The sequence below is a fragment of the Hesperophylax consimilis genome, chromosome 11, assembly GCF_061612785.1.
Source record: "Hesperophylax consimilis isolate HC1 chromosome 11, BYU_Hcon_1.0, whole genome shotgun sequence".
In the NCBI taxonomy this organism is placed as follows: Eukaryota; Metazoa; Arthropoda; class Insecta; order Trichoptera; family Limnephilidae; genus Hesperophylax; species Hesperophylax consimilis.
The window spans coordinates 38,154,575-38,172,150 of record NC_142846.1 but is presented as its reverse complement, the minus strand read 5'-3'; the positions used below and the strand labels follow the sequence as shown (position 1 = coordinate 38,172,150).

General features: G+C 40.2%; 2 protein-coding genes across 2 annotated transcripts in view; one reads left to right on the top strand and one right to left on the bottom strand.

The window, feature by feature from the left end:
- LOC149420122 (uncharacterized) overlaps positions 1-17,576 on the top strand; it is a 200,531-nt gene that overhangs the window by 35,853 nt on the left and 147,102 nt on the right. The window lies entirely within an intron of this gene.
- Positions 12,533-17,387, bottom strand: LOC149420123 (uncharacterized). Its single transcript, XM_089637176.1, has 2 exons — positions 15,893-17,387; positions 12,533-12,857 (listed from the first exon to the last, which is right to left on the bottom strand). Exons 1-2 carry the CDS (start codon positions 17,213-17,215, stop codon positions 12,846-12,848), a joined length of 1,335 nt encoding a protein of 444 aa, XP_089493302.1. The 5' UTR covers positions 17,216-17,387; the 3' UTR covers positions 12,533-12,845.

Genomic DNA, 17,576 nt, shown 5'->3' with positions numbered 1-17,576 from the left:
TTTCAATTATAAAATTAGCCGTAAGCACCAGATTTTATTTTTCTAGAAGATTTCACTTTAACATCCCGAGGGATCCCTCTGGAAAAATTTAGGATTTTAGTAATATGTTCATCAGGAAAAGATCGATTTTCTAGACCTGCTAGGGCAAAGTAGGTACGTCCATTACGCCGGGCTGCGCGCAAAACATTGGTTTTACACAATTTCATCACATGGTATATATTACTGCTTCACTTACGTCGTTAAGCCCCCGCATATCCAATTTCTACCGATTTATAACAAGTTTCTCGTTAAATCTTTAGGTTTTAAGTTCCAAAAATATATATATTATTTTTGAAGATAATATCTATATATATTTGGCAGAAACGTTAATTATATTAAATTCCCTCCATGTAAAAAAATCGCAAAGTAAACTCCGAAAATTTTTAAAAACACGTTTTGTTCTGTTATTTAATATGTTATAGGCATGAAAAAATCCACAGTGTATCTTTAAATGCAACTAAAGCATTGGTCGAGAGATTTTTGCTCCATTTCAAACGAGTTGTGTTTTATCAAATATTTTCACCATTTTCGCTTAGTTATTATCGTTTTTAATATTACCGCGCTCCCTCTAACATTCTTATTTTGATATCTCCCTTACAAACCATCTTTGAACGCTTACTACGGGGCCTTAAAATTCTGACTTATTTTAGGGTATTGTCTCGTCTTATTTAGACCGTTTTAACCAAACAAACGCCAGGATAATAAGTCAAGTTTTTCACCGTTCAGACATATTTACACCGCGTTTATAAGTAAGGAGGTAAACTTATAAATGGCAATACGTGCCTCAGATACACTAGTATGTTTTATATTACGGAGCCATAATGCGCACTGCTTGTTAGTTAGTACTCGGAGAAAAAATACTGATATTAAGTTCTCTTCAAATTATTTGTAATCCGGATAAAAATGGGATTGCAGGCCCTTAACAAATGAATTGATAGGTTCCTGATAAACTTTTAGTAAAACACCAATATATTGTTATCACGATGTCGGAACACGTGTTCAATAAAATCTTAATATTTTCACATTTCGTTATTATAAATTATGAAGTCAAATGTAGGTGCATGAGCGCGTATTCCAATATATATGGAATTTACTAAAAGTTTAACAGAAAACAACCTGCAATTACCAATATATAATAATTTTTTTACAAGTAACAGTATAATTTATTACAATTATGATATTTGGATGATTTATATAGCGCCGTTTTTGTGCAAAATCACCTCAAGGGCGCTGTACAAATGTATATTACACTTTGTAAAAGGGCGCAATTTCCCTGTGAGAGGTCCATTGCAAAAAGGGTGCCTTAGTACATATCGGCGTTAGCTCAGGTGGTAGAAGGTGAGGTCATGATCATCAGGGGGTCAGGTCAGCTTCTGCTTTTACACGGGGAACTGATTAACAAACAAACCACTTCGAATTCGTCAAAGGAAACGCATTAATGGGGTATGATGGTATATTCACAAAGCACAATTACAAACAGGTACACAAATGAGATGGGTCATTTACATCCTAAATATCCCTAGCGTTTCGTTAGGAACAATCTCTCTTGATAATTTAGGTTCTGGCTGGCAAGCGTGGGTGTAGGCATAGATCAAGTCACAAAAGGCACATAAAAGGTAAAGATAGTTAGTCCGCTTACATGAATCTGTAGTAGGTTTCGCGTACATGATGAACCACAAAAGGAGGGTTATCTTCCGTACTGTACGCGCTATTACGCGTACATTTCTCCATGGTGAGTAGGCACAGCGATTAGGTACAGGCTTTGAAAATACTTGTACAATGCGGCCGTTTATTTAGGCGCGCAAACACGGCGTCCTCGTTGATAGCGGAACGGACATGTAGGCAGTGCCAAAGCTAGATTGTGAGTGTGGCCGTTGGTGGTTTGAATGCCGGCGAGTGTGGCGTGGAGCAGTTTTACCAACTTGGCCGTGCGCGAGGCAGGTGCGCGCGCACAGTGACAATGGTAACAACCACCGCTTACTAATTTGAATTCGCGGGAGTTTTGAACGTGTCCGATTCGTTACGTGACACATCCCCGCCCGCCCGAGAAAAAGCGACGTGGCAATGAAGCAATAGGCTTAAGAATCCTCTTTTACTTACAACATTCCACTGGCTTGCGAGAGAGAGAGAGAGAGAGATTGTTGGGTGTGCTAGCTAATTGATGACAAACATAAAACACATAGTGACATGACAAGACAAGACAGAACACAGTAACATATGACATGACATGACAAGACAAGACAAAACATAGTAACATATGACATGACAAGACAGACAGAACATAGTAACATATGACATGACATGACATGACAAGACAAGACAAAACACAGTGACATTTGAAAGAGAGAAAAAAAATGACTCTAAGTTTATCATTGGTCCGGGAAGCTAAGATTTGCGAAGCCTAGTTTGTTTGCGTAGTGGGTCGGAGTTTGCGTAGCACTTGTTATTTTCACTAACACATGACCCTTTGAGATTACACTCAAACGAACACTAGGGTCTTGGAAAAGAACACGGTGTGGAACTTTGTTGTTGCGGAGGGGTTCTACTATCACAGAGGTCAAAATAGGTGCTTCAGGTTTGTAGAGGTGCCAGAGTGGGTCCATGCTGGTAGTAAGCAAGGTTGTTCTGGTTATTAAAGCGTGCAGGGCTGCGAGTAACATCGGTTGGTGCCAAATGGAGGTTGGTGGTGAGTATGCACAAACGGCATTTGGTGAGTCTGCATGAACGGCGACTGGTTGGTCTGCGTGTTTTAGTATTTGCAAGACAGTGCTTGTGTCAGTGCTTGATGGAGCAAAAGACAACTGTTGATTTGGCAGGAACGGACAACTAACCTGGAGCTGACATGCTCGGAGGTTGTTGTTTGGAAAGTGTCATTATATTGTGAGACAACTTGTTCGCAACTGCACAAACGGCTCACACTTGATTGAGTTGAGTGTGGTCGGGTGCTTTTTATATAACGAGGCTGAAGAGAGGGGACCTCCGTGACGGTAGTGAAGGCGGCAATGAAGAGGGCTCAGCTGGTGATGAGAGAGGCTGCTGGGCTTCTTTTTAGTCCAGGGGTGAATTATTATTAGAACAAAATTCTTGAAGTTTACCTGCCTGGTAGACCAATGATGCAAAAATGGTTGGAGAGAAACAAATGTGCCTTGGGTAGAAGAAAGAGATTTGCTTGCCAGAAACCAGAGAAAGAGAAAGGTAGAGATGTTCCTAACTAGTTGATATTTTACAAATGTGAAAAAAAATATGTTTTCGTATCAAGGGGTGACTCTGTATAGTCCATTCAGTGCAATAGTACTGAATACAAATCCACTGATACAAGAACATGTTTGTGCAGTGAGACAAAAAATAACTTCTTTGAAAGCAATTGACCTTTCATGGTCAATGTCATCGCTAAAGCGGTAACAACGTAAGGCTTTCAAGGAAAAAAACGTAGTGAATATATTTCATTGAAGGGTGAAGGGATGATGGAAGAGGGGGTGAGAAAAAAGATTCGTGGATGAGGTTTGTCCTATTTGACAGACGATAAGCCAATGCTTATCGTACTATTTCCAAATCCGTGAATAATTTTAACAATATGTACATAGTGAAAGTGATGACGAAAGAAGATGTTTGAGTACAGAAATCTGCTGAAAACTGGCTAGAGTCCGGATTCGATCTTCAGGAGAGAGCGAAATATATTTGACAGCAGGTTTCCCGACTCATTATATTTACAAGAAGGTGTGATGAAACATAACATACAACATAATACAATTCTAGTCTTTCATGTGTATTGGATGAAAGACTAGGGGTCGATTTAATCTTCTACAAATTTGTGAGAAAATGACAGACCCTTGTTCAAATTTCACAAACCTGGGAGTTTTCTTATTCGTTTCCCAGCCGACGAGTTAGGTGTTTTGGTGTCATGTCCCGATTGACCTCCTACGACACGATACCTCATAATCAAAAGTGAAGCCGATGATTAGTCCATGGTCAATGGATAGTAGATAGTTCTTGGGTTTAGTTACAAGAAGTCTACAGGCATCAGTTCAACCAAAATTTGCTGAATGCACAGCTTCAATGTTATTTTTTTTTTTTTTTTTTTAAATTCTTTCAAGAGGGAAATTTCCTGCTGTTTGGCAAGTTTAACAAAAGTGTCAAATATTTTAAAAATGACAAGACATATCCGGGTAAAATGATCTACGTCAGGTAGTTCAAGTATAAACAGGTGGCAATCTTAATTAAGAAAGGCCAATTGATATTATATCGTTCACACGAATCACGGTAAGTATTATGACGTCTTCACGTATCATGTAAGAATTTGAACGATTTTGAAAAAAAAGGTCGAGCCTAATATTGCAAGGGTGTAAGACAGTAGGTATTTATATCAAAGCATTGAGACAAATTACCTATTCGCTGCATTGGCGAAAAAATTAAGTGATTATAACGAGCTTCTCGTATAGCGTTGGATTTTATAACGTTCGCACGTATCATGGTGGATTTTATAACGATCACTCGTATCATGGTGGATTTTATAACGATCTCTCGTATCATGGTGGAAGACAAATTTACGTTTAAGTTGATAAAGAAGTTTCCATTTCAATACAGACGGCATATGAACAAAATACACAATAAACATACTCGGTGATGTCGATAGTTATTGGTACCAGCATAATGCAAAAGTAACATGACAAGCAGATACAATTGTACAAGACATGTGGTGTGATGGTAGTAATTACTTACACAGCGCACAAATATAGCGAAAGAGACCTATTGGTTTTACTTACTCTTTGCTTACAATATACTGTGATGACACAACCAAAAGTTGAGTTTACACGGTAAGTGATGACATAATACAAGACATATGTCAACAAGAATTTTTTATACAAGACAAAAAAATAATATATATATAGCAAAGGAGGCCTGTTTGGCTTTACATATTCTTTGCTTATAATATAAAGGTTTGTAGTGGTTTATTTAAGACCTGATTGGGTTTTACCTACTTAAAATGACCAAACAAAATGAGCAAGGAAACACGCTTGGTGTTACCAATTGCCACAAACACGAATGTTGTGAACTTTACATGTTATACATTTTTATATACAGAAAGGAGGGCACCTTGAGACACAGGATAACTTAATATGAGTGACCTGGCTTGGTGTATTTTAACAAGGCAAATTAATGTCATTCAAGACAAAAAAGTGCGACAAAATAACAGATTTGGGTCAGGAAGTTGAGATCCTATGATTTTACATACTCAATGTGACCGAAAGGTGTTGTGCATGGTACAATGTTATTGATTAGGAAGACAAATGCAATTTGTTTTTCTTTACAACAACTATTTTCAGAAATGACGTGTCAATATCAAATTCTGAAAAAAGACAAGAGCAAATGGGATAGTTGAGCGCCATTCAATTTTGGGAAAACTGAAAAAACTTTAACATGGTAATTGTAACTTATATTTGTTACACCTGTGTAACTTGAATCAAATGACGATACCGAACTGGAATTACACACGCATTTTGATTACAAATTACAGGGGTAGAACATTCACCTCAATTGGGTGCATGTTGCAAAAAGGGGACATTGTTTTTATACGATGGAACCCATTAGAACAAATATGAAGGACAATAGGAAGAACAAGAGCAAAAAAATATAATGATATGTCAAGAAAACTTGGTGTGTTGGGAACAGGGAATGGAGAACATTTTCGAGTATCGCGCGTACCCAAAAATACAAACCGACATTGAGGAGGTGTCTCTTTTCCGAAATGATCAGTTTCAAAAAAGGTGTGTACATGAGAAAAAGTGAAACGTGAGAAAAAGAATAGTAACAAAAGTTTATATACAAAGAAATAGTGTACCGAGGTCAAGGTTACAATTGACACTCATTGTACCTTGTCGTGTAAGATTTACTTACAACAAACCATAATGGATGATTAACTTATGAAAATCAAGAACATTGTGGTTAAAAAGGCTAATGATTTCAACAAAAAACGAATAACACTTTGGTAGACGGCTTGTGAGATCAATAGTAGAAGTCATAGATAGTTGTTTAAGCAAAGTTTGTAGTGTATGACAGTGGTTGTTTCTGCCAATGAGGTACAAACGTAGGGACAGGAGTGATGGTTTCTATTGTTTCCATATTTCCAGCCTTGACAATGTCCTTTATGTGGTAGTTGCCTATGTGTTTACCAGAAATGTCGGACAGGGTGTACACCAAATCTGAGATTTTTCTCAGTACTTTAGCCTTGATAAAGCGGGGTACCAATTTGGCAGAGAAGTACATGGCACCTTGTGACAATGTGTTATCTCTTCTCCAGACAATATCCTCTTTATTAAAAGTGACATGTTTCCTGCGTAAGTTGTATCTGTCCGCACTTTTTTGGTGGGCCAGTAATAAAGCGTCTGTTACTTCGCTGTAGATAGCAGAGAGTTCTTCTAAGCGGTGGGCATATGTTTCTACAGGGTCTTCAGATGAGGGGACCGATGATGGAAAATCAATATTCCAATGTAGAGAGCCGTGGACAATTTGTTCCATGCCGTGTTTGAGGAAGAATGGGGTGTAACCGGTTGTAAGATTTACCGTGTTGTTCATAGCTGCTTGAATTTTTTCCAAGTTTTTACACCAAGTGCGTTGGTCTTTATCGACTAGGATAGCCAGGGCAGTATTGATGTTTTGGTTATAACGCTCTACAGTGTTGTTCTGTGGTGTGTAGAGAGTATTATAAAAAATGTCCTTTATGCCGTATTTGGACAGGAACTCCTTAAATTCAGTTGCGATGAACTGTTTTCCGTTATCCACAATAATTGTACGGGGGGTTCCGTAAGGTATAAATATGTGTTTTTCCAAAAGGCTTACGACTGCAGATGCGGTGGCTCTTTTTGATTGGAAAATGTTGGTGATTACACCAAATGTAGTTTCTGTAGGTGCAGTGGGTGAGTCCATTTTGAAGGTTTGCTTGATGTTTGAAGAAGGAAGATGGTTGTGTTCCGGAATTTTTTGAAGTGTTTTGAAATTTGAAAATTTGGCCAGGACTTTGCTTTGTAAAACTGTGTTTTTTAGTTTTACTAGTCACTTTCATTTGTTGAGAAGAAAAATTGGCCAGGACTTTGCTTTGTAAAACTGTGTTTTTTAGTTTCACTAGTCACTTTCACTTGTTGAGAAAAAATTGACCACAGATTTACTGATTTGAAATTGAGGGTGTTGAAGAAAAGGAATGAATTTAATTTCACTTTTCACGTCACTTGTTGTAAGGTTAAAACTTGTCGAAGGCACTTGGAGGGTTAACACTCGTCGAAGGCACTTGGAAGGTTAACACTCGTATTTGCGCACTAGAGGAAAAAACAGTTGTACCTATAATTTATTAGGAATAAATGTATAATTAGTGTTGAGACAAACCCGTGTTTTTATTTACACTAGTTGAAGGAAGGTGATTTGTTGGTAATGTTCGCTACGTGAAAGGGAACATTACGGTTTTGAAATGGGCGTTGAAAACAAATAAACAAACACGAATTCGTGATGTTTATTGCTTGTTGAGAAACAAAAACAACTCTGTTGTGTTTGTTTGTAGTTGTCGTGAGTGTTCACGATACGCGGCAAGGTGTGAGCACGCGCGGCCACCATTTTGTGAACCCAGTTTTTTGCGAGCGCACCAAAAAAAACGGTTTGTAGACATTTGCTAAGGAAATCACATGTTGTTACAAGAATAATGTACATGAATAGAATTTCAATTGACGAACACGAGGTAGTCTATTGTTGGCTTATGAAGGGATGACAAAAAAAAAAAAATTGCCCCATGTTCGGCGACAGTGTAAAAGGGCGCAATTTCCCTGTGAGAGGTCCATTGCAAAAAGGGTGCCTTAGTACATATCGGCGTTAGCTCAGGTGGTAGAAGGTGAGGTCATGATCATCAGGGGGTCAGGTCAGCTTCTGCTTTTACACGGGGAACTGATTAACAAACAAACCACTTCGAATTCGTCAAAGGAAACGCATTAATGGGGTATGATGGTATATTCACAAAGCACAATTACAAACAGGTACACAAATGAGATGGGTCATTTACATCCTAAATATCCCTAGCGTTTCGTTAGGAACAATCTCTCTTGATAATTTAGGTTCTGGCTGGCAAGCGTGGGTGTAGGCATAGATCAAGTCACAAAAGGCACATAAAAGGTAAAGATAGTTAGTCCGCTTACATGAATCTGTAGTAGGTTTCGCGTACATGATGAACCACAAAAGGAGGGTTATCTTCCGTACTGTACGCGCTATTATGCGTACATTTCTCCATGGTGAGTAGGCACAGCGATTAGGTACAGGCTTTGAAAATACTTGTACAATGCGGCCGTTTATTTAGGCGCGCAAACACGGCGTCCTCGTTGATAGCGGAACGGACATGTAGGCAGGGCCAAAGCTAGATTGTGAGTGTGGCCGTTGGTGGTTTGAATGCCGGCGAGTGTGGCGTGGAGCAGTTTTACCAACTTGGCCGGGCGCGAGGCAGGTGCGCGCGCACAGTGACAATGGTAACAACCACCGCTTACTAATTTGAATTCGCGGGAGTTTTGAACGTGTCCGATTCGTTACGTGACAACTTCTACAATAATCTACTAACTATATATGGAGATAATATACAGTACCATACTTAGCTGGTAGGTCACTTGAGATTAACACTTAATTAACATTAACTTTAAATTAAATTTAGATACAGAATTTAGGATAAAATTAGAAAATTGCATATAATTGGACTTTTTATGAGGAACGGTATATTTAATAATGGTATGACAGCTTAAAAAGGTAAGTTTTTAGTTTAGATCTGAATTTTGTTGGACTTGTTATGGATCTTAGTTTCGGAGGGAGTTTATTCCAAGCCTTCGGCCCAGATGCTCCGAAAGCGCGATCACCAACTTAGTATTGTTCCATCAGTCTGCCTACAGCTGATACCTTTGTCTAAGTAAATATGTTTTTATTATCGTGTAAACAGTAAAACAGTTTGCACGATCTTAAAAATCATATATTATCAAGACAAACGCAGGTGCGTATACAAGCGTTCCGATATTATTACGAATTTACTAAAAAAATATCAGCAAGCGGCCTGCCATCCCGTTTTTAATCGGATTACCAATAAATTGAAGAGGTTCTTAATAAATTTGATTAGTTAGCGCCCTTTGTGGCAGCTGGACGCGTCATGCCGTCTTAGAACAGCTTTGTGTTTTTTTTTGTATTTTCAAGGGAAACAAGGCAACATCCCTTTGAAATTATTTTAAAAATCAGTGAATCAACATTTTAAATTAACTTACCAATTAGTAATCAGAACTTTATAGTAATGTGATTAGAGTGCAGTGTTTTAAAAATGAATCATCGAAAAATGTGCTAAAAAATATTCCAAATTCGCTGAAGTTGAACTTGGGACGAGAATCGGTAACTGTAGGTACGCTAGATGTTTTCAATGGAAATTTTGGAAACTCTGAAAGTCGGAACAAGTGCCCAGGGTAATTTATTATCCCTTCCGTTGCCTTTTATTGCGGAACAATGCACCACTAACATAATCACCAGGAACAAATGTACAAGGAGATAGACTTGCCGAACGTCACAGCGGTGCTGCCAAGATTTGTTATCTATATGAGGATACTGTGACAGCGCTTAATTAGCAGCAGACACATACCTGGACGGATGACGAACCTCGTGCTGGCACTGTTGGTGGCGCGGTGCACCCTTTCGCTGCAGCAGCTGGTCCAGTTTCCACACCACCTAGGATTCTTGCTGCAGAGTCTCCATCCACTACCTTCGTCGAATGTCACAGCGGTGCTGCCAAGGTCTGGAATCCATGAGAGGACATTGTGTCAGCGCTTTATTAGCATCAGACACATACCTGGACGGATGACGAACCTCGTGCTGGCACTGTTGGTGGACGCGGTGCACTCTCTCGCTGTAGCAGCTGGTCCAATTTCCTCACCACCTAGGATTCTTGCAGCAGATTATCCATCTTCGTGTCACCTGTTTCTGTACTTCATTTTATTTAACTTAATTTCAATTTCAATTTGTAGTATTTATATTTTTTTTGTAATATCTGCATTAACTGTAAAGCGCCCCTGAGGTGATATCTCACAAAAGCGGCGCTATACAAATCATCCAATAAATAAATAAAATAATAAATAATAAAATTAGCGATATATTTCTCCGTGTAGAGAGCAGAGAGTATATATTATGTGTGGGGCAATATGCACTATGTGTAGTGTTTGTAGTGCGGAAGATCAAAGCGTAACCGTCACACGAACTCTGACAAGTCGATGACCTCCGTCAGAGAGATCGGAGATCGACCCGCATAGGGTTGTCGATCAATTACGAGTACAATTCATAAATTGTCGCCAAGTATAAAGTGCCGCCATACTGGACTGAAACGACTTACCACTTACCGATTATATAAGTACCTAAATAAATTACATTATTTTTTAATGATAATTCTATTGATATACAAAAAGGGGAGTATTATTCATAATTAATTTGTTTTTCTCTAGCGGATGAAACAATGTATTCGGTGAGTAGGCACGTACTTACATAATAATAACTATTTTTACCTCGACTTATATCACAAAAAACAATTTATTATTGACATGTTACTGCACAAGAGTCCTAATTGCTCTCGACTATCAATTTTTGAGGGGCTGAAGGCAGTAGGGAAGGGAAGGAGATGGGGAAGAGAAAGGTTCGGTACACCTCCCTGGCTCTTCAGATCTGATAAAAAAATGGGAAAAAGCCATTTAAACCAACGTTTTGTTTCTGATCGGTTGTCTTTCAGCGGGGGTTTTGAAAGTTATATCCCACTCAAAAAATGAATCAAATATTTTATAATCACGAGTCAAATAATTTTATATTACATGTTTTTTTCGAAATATCTCATAGAAATCGTTATGTCTCCCTTACTGTTATAGTTATAAGTATGAACTAAACGTTTTAAGAAAGAGAAAACACCAAGCTTTGCATTCGAATACAGGTTGACCGCAGAATAAGTAATATGTACACCTCTATGAAACCATTGGTTTCGAACGCAATTTGCGAAAATTTTATGAAACTTTTTAATTGGTCATTTTTATATTAAACGACAAAAAAGTGAGGTGACAGTAATGTTTAATATACATTTGTCTAATAAAACACATATTTTTTAGACAAATGTATATTAAACATTACTGTAAAACATGTGTTTTTTTTAAGATAAACTAATATTTACAAAACAAGGTTTTATGTATAGCATTAAGGATAACAAATAATTATAAGAAATAATTACTCAATACAAATTGAAAATATCTCCCGAGTAAAATTAGAAAAATGTATTTTAAACATTACTATCAAAAAGTGAGGTGACAGTAATGTTTAGTATACATTTATCTAATAAATTATGTGTTTTTTATTATGAATAATTTTAGTTTAGTGATTAGAACAGCCATTTTTGTGAGTGTGATTAGAACTTTTTAAATTTTATTTAAAAATGTGAAAAATTATATATTTATTTCTAATAATATAATTTGAATGCATATTTCATCACCTTTCAAAAGCACTTTTATTTTTGGGATACGTTCAGTAATATATCCCATTTATTTGAATTTTATTGAAAAGCGGAAAAACTCCGACTTTCTGACTGCATCTCTAAGAAAATTTAACGGTCAGTATTCCAGAGGCAAAAGCGTTCATATTTATGATTGGTTTTGGCGCAGCCCTATTTCCACCGGTGGCAAATGTGGAACGCGTCGCGCTCCGGCCGTGTTGATAATTAAAATTACCTGGTGTTGTTTACATTACCTGTGATGTTACGCCTGTGTACATTATCAGACCATCTTATCATGTGATCACACATGAATGAGCTTGAAGATTGAAAAGATGAGAAATGAATGCTTGATTAATGTTATCAAAGCACGCACGCTTGATTCAATCATAAATCAGTTTTACAAATAAATTGTTTCGACAGCCTTTGAAAATGTTATCTAGGGACGCGAGTGTCTTGTTGACGAAATTAAAGGAAAAAAAGAACTGCAGCGAGGATGCCCCCACATTGGGTGTACCATACTTCGAATCGTAGGTTAGATATCGAGCAACCGGCTCGATGCGAAAAAGATTCAAGGACCGTAATTCTTGCTCGATGTTCGACAGAAATTTACGACTTGACAGATCGTCTTGGTGATATCTTGGTGATGACTAATTTATTTAAAAAATTCACCTAATTTTTTTTCAGTTTTAAATTTGATATCCCCCTTAGGTTATTTGTGTTAATTAGATTCCTTTTTTATTATCTTACCCCACTGGGAAAATAGGGAATTTTTATATAGTATTATAATGTTGAAGCCGGCCGTAAGAGTTTACTTAATTTGCCACACCAAAAAGATGGGTCAAATCCCAGTACTGGATGGAATGGGCGATGGCACTCGGAATAAGGACCATATAACCCATAAACGGACCAGACCTTAGCTAGACAAACCGGGAAACTACTCAATATTGTTAGCAATAATAAAACGCTAATAGATGTTTTATGATGAAATACTTTAATCTTGTCTCCACGGTATTACAATCAATAACTTTAAAATGGTGTGTATTCGCTCAGCGTGGCTGTGCTCAAGTGTTGCTCGCTTGCAATCCTTCTTCCTGGCGGGGGGGGAGTCGCTCCCGCCTAAAACCAGCAGCGCCTCTGGCGGCCGTACCGCAAACCACCCGCGAAGTGTAGATCCCTGATTGGCCGACAGCGATGAGAGTGGCGCCCCTGGCGGCCAATTAGTAAACTAAACTCTGTGGCGGCAGTATTTGAATGCGCTGCTAACACGGCCATACTGATCACTGCTTTGACCTCAAAGCAGTTGCTGAAATAAAAATAAAATAATAATTAGACTGGTTGAAACTTGTTCAGCTCCACAACGGTACTGACGAATAGACTTTACTGTTCGCCCTTCCTGACCGTTACTCCGAAATTTGTTCAGCCGGCCAATTCCTCATATTCTCATATGTGACCGTCACTCTGTGAGTGCTGCCGTTGGGTCTGGTACCCAACACGTCGAAACGATCGTTCGGCAGGACTTCAACCACTTTATAAGGCAAGCTCCGAAACCGACCTTTCAACTTTTTGTACCCAGGATTTCCCTTGGAAATCCGGATTAAAACCGTATCGCCAACGCGATATGAAGGTTTAATGAATCGTTTCGAGTTGAAACGTTTCATCTGCCGCCTTTGATCTTCATCAAAAAGCTTCCGTGCTTCCGCACGTATGACCTTAAGGTCCTGCCTCTCACCAGCCTGCGTGAGATTGTTTACCAACACAGCTTCGCACAATGCAGAGGGCTTATAACCCATCAATAGCTCATTTGGAGTTTTCAGAGTGGTTCTGTTGACTGCATTATTCAGTGCTTGCTGTGTTGCTGCCAGAGCTTCAACCCACTGATCTTCGGGTTTATCTCTGATGATGGAGTTCAGCGTATTCAATATGGTTCTATTGAGTCGCTCTACCTGACCATTAGCCCTCGGTAATAAAACTGAGTTTATGGTCAGCTTGATGCCATGCTCTTCACAGAAAGCACGCATCGCTTTTGAAGTAAAAGCTGTACCTCGATCGCAAACAAGTCTCCGTGGCACCCCGAAAAGGTACGCCATCGCCGAAAGTGCTTTTATGACACCTTTCGTACTTGTCTCTGCCACCGCCTCTAAGAAGCAGTACTTCGTGAAGCCATCCTGGAGGGCAATGACGTACTGCATTCCCTCCACACTCTTCACGAACGGCCCCAAATGGTCCACATGCACAACTGCAAAAGGAATCTCTATTTTGGGAATGGGATGCAATACCCCGGGCTTTCGACCGGTATCACTTTTCCCAACTAGGCATTTGAAACAGTTTTTCACGTATTTCGTGACAACATTCCTCATCCGCGGAAACCAGTATTTGTCCCGGATGGCAGCCAGTGTTCTATCAACACCTTGATGCCCACTATCGTCATGGAGGATCCTAAGAACGCCCCATCTGGCATTTCTAGGTACGAACCACTTAGAACCAATTGACGTCTTACGGAAAACTCTGTCTTCCTTTATCTCGTAGTCAATAAAATATTGCTTGCGGTCTTTTGACTCGTTGCCACTTTTTAGGATATTCTTTATGTTTGCAATTTCCGGATCGGCTGTTTGCATATCCAACAGCTGCTCCTGGGTAGTCCATTCGTATGTCAAGCATACAGGGTTTCGGCTTAAGTAGTCGACATGTGCTACTCTTTTGCCCGCACGATATTCAATATCAAATTGGTAATCTTGTAAAAATATCCACCACCGTGCCACACGTGGATTAATATCCTTCTTAGTCATCGTAGCCCGGACTGCATTACAATCTGTTACCACTTTGAATCGGGTTCCAATCAGGTATACGCGGAAGTGTTTCAAGGCCTGTGTTACAGCTAACGTTTCGAGGTCGTAGGAATGATACATAGATTCATCCGGGGATGTACGACGGCTATAGTAAGCCACAGGATGCATTTTCATATCTTGACCTTGCTGTAATAAGATTGCTCCCAGTCCTTTAGCAGAAGCGTCAGTGTGGACTTCTGTGGCAGCTTCCGGGTTATATATTTGTAACACAGGTCTATTGGTCAGAGCAGTTTTTATATCCTCGAATGCCTCGCTGCATTTGGAAGTCCAACTCCAATCAGTATCTTTCTTCAACAGATCGTATAAAGCTCCAATCCTAGTTGCGAAGTTGGGAATAAACTGCCTGAAGTAGCTGGCAAGGCCGATGAATTGCCTCAGCTGTTTCACAGTTTTAGGAACTAATGCTTTGATGAGACATTCTGTTTTACCACTGCTTGGTTTTATAGAGCCAGCGCATATTTCTTTGCCCAAATAGTTGATAGTGGTTTGAAAGAACTCACACTTTGCCAAATTTAAGGTAAGACCAGCTTGCTTAAGACGCAATAGCACTTTTTCCAGCTTTTCAAAACCTTCTTCTTCTGTTTCCGACGGAATTATGATGTCATCAATGAACACCAGTACCTCGTCATTTAAATCGGCTAATACTTTATTAAGTGTTCGTTGAAATACTGAAGGGGCATTAGCAAGACCGAAAGGTGTTCTCAAAAATTCATAATGTCCGTCAGGAGTCACAAACAGTGGCGGCTCGTGACTTTTGGGTTACTAGAGTGCTAATATTACAAAAAATTGCATTATTGATGTTGTTGTAGCTGAAAACGATTTTTTATTTTTTTTTGAAAAATTGGTTTTTTGTATGAAGATTTTCAGGAATTCCGTGCGGCGCACGGCTATACTGAAATTTCCTGAAAATCTTCATACAAAAAATAGATTTTCTAAAAAAAATAAAAAATCATTTTCAGCTATAAGAACATCAGAAATGCCATTTTTTTTAATATTAGCACTCTAGTACACCCAAAAGTCACGAGCCGCCACTGGTCACAAACCCAGTTTTCTCAATCGAGTCTTCTTCAATGGGAATTTGGTAGAAGCCGGACATTAAATCCAACTTAGTGAAGTATACGCCTTTCCCCAAAGTGTCAATGTGGTCTTGGATCCTCGGAAGAGGATAACGGTCCTTTACCGTAATTCCATTCAAAGCTCGAAAATCGATGCATAGGCGATCACTGCCATCCTTCTTTTTGACGAGCAGAATAGGGCTTGCGTAGGGTGACGAACTCGGTCGGACAATGTTGGCCTCAATCATCTCCGAGATCATGGCCTTCACTGTGTTCCTCTCAACTAATGACAATCGACGAGGTCTCACAAAAATGGGCACATTAGAATTCAATAAGATCTTCAGGCTGCCGACTTTAGAGCATCCGATATCTTTAAGGGAGGAGGATGTGAGATCCCAATAGTTTTTCATGAGCTTATGAAGGGATGTAATTCCTACCTCTGACAGAGCTCCAGTGGGAAGATCAGTCACCTCGACCACAGCAACCACATGATCGGGCTGCACCTCCTTGTATCGGAGTCTTACTCCGTCCTTGTCAGCCAACACTTCGATACCGGGGTGGCGCAGGATGTCTCTTCCAACGAGAAGATCAACTGGCAGGTCCTTATCTTCCATCACCAAGGGCTCCATTTGAATTCCAATCCCCTCAGATGTTATGCTGCACTTGGTCTGCCCCATTGCCGGTACGATGGCACCATTGATGCCACTCATGAGCGCAGTGGATGGTACCAGATGCAGGCCAAGGGACCTTGCTCTTTTCTCCCGCATCAAGGAACAGGAACTGCCGGTGTCTATGATGGCATCTATGACGGTGCCGTTAATGTTGCATTTTGTTGTCATATGCAACAACTTATCGGCACACAAATTCACCGGCTTCAACTTCCTGAAGCATGTTTCCTCAGTGTGGCCTTCCCTCTTGCAATGTGTGCATTTAGGCCTTTGCGAAGGCCCACTGCTAGCAGCACTTTTGCACTCATTGCGCTTGTGGCCAGTGCGCCCACACTTGTAGCAGGTGACCAAACCGGTCGCTTTTTTAGTGGCCGCATCCGTTTGTCGACTAGTAGGGGCCGTAGGGCCGGGCTTTACCGCCGGCGCATCGATCCTCGCCGCCATCGAGCGACGTGACATCTGGGTGACCAGGGACTGCATCGTCTCGCAGCTCTCCAGAACGACGCTCAGGCTCTTATCGCTGATGCCACCTAGCATCACGTCCATCTGTTGCCTCTCTGTCAGCTTCACACCGAGCCGCTTAATTTTGCCGGTCATGCGCCCAGCATATAATACGAGCGATTTCGCTTGGCAGCTTTTAAACTTCACGATATCTTCGATCATCGCATAGAAGTTTGGTTCCCGAGGATACGACAAAGTGAGGTCTTCTTGGAAGGTCTTCCAGGTACGCTTGGGCGGTGTCCACAGGTTGAACCATGCTCTGCCTTCTCCCTCCAAGGCTTGAGTAGCGCGGTATAATTTACGCCGCTCGCTCCATGAACACGCGGCGGCCACCTCATCCACTTGACGAATCCATTCCGCCACATACGCGTTTTCACGCGCGGGATTGAAATGCGGAACCAATCCCAATTCCGGGGTTTCGGATCTGCCCCGGTAACGCTTGTTCGTCCTTCTTGGTTGTGATTCCGATCGGGAACGAGATCGCGTACGAAATCTACGATGATGACGGCTTCTCGGCGAGTTTCGGCGGGAACGCGAACGGCGTGGCGGAGTATAGCGTTCCTCCGAATCTTCACTGCAATAACGCGGCATTATCGTGATTCGCAATAATAAGAAATGTCAAATGTTCAATGTTTCACACTTGCTCACGATAAATGAAACAGTTAACACAAAACAAGCGTGGTGACGCGCAATGGCGGATCGCAAAGCGTCGCTTGTTGTCAAAACACGAGGTTGGAAAGTCAGTAGGGCGAACTGATACGTTGAAGTATTTATTTATACGAATCCCACTTCTGATGTTAGCAATAATAAAACGCTAATAGATGTTTTATGATGAAATACTTTAATCTTGTCTCCACGGTATTACAATCAATAACTTTAAAATGGTGTGTATTCGCTCAGCGTGGCTGTGCTCAAGTGTTGCTCGCTTGCAATCCTTCTTCCTGGCGGGGGG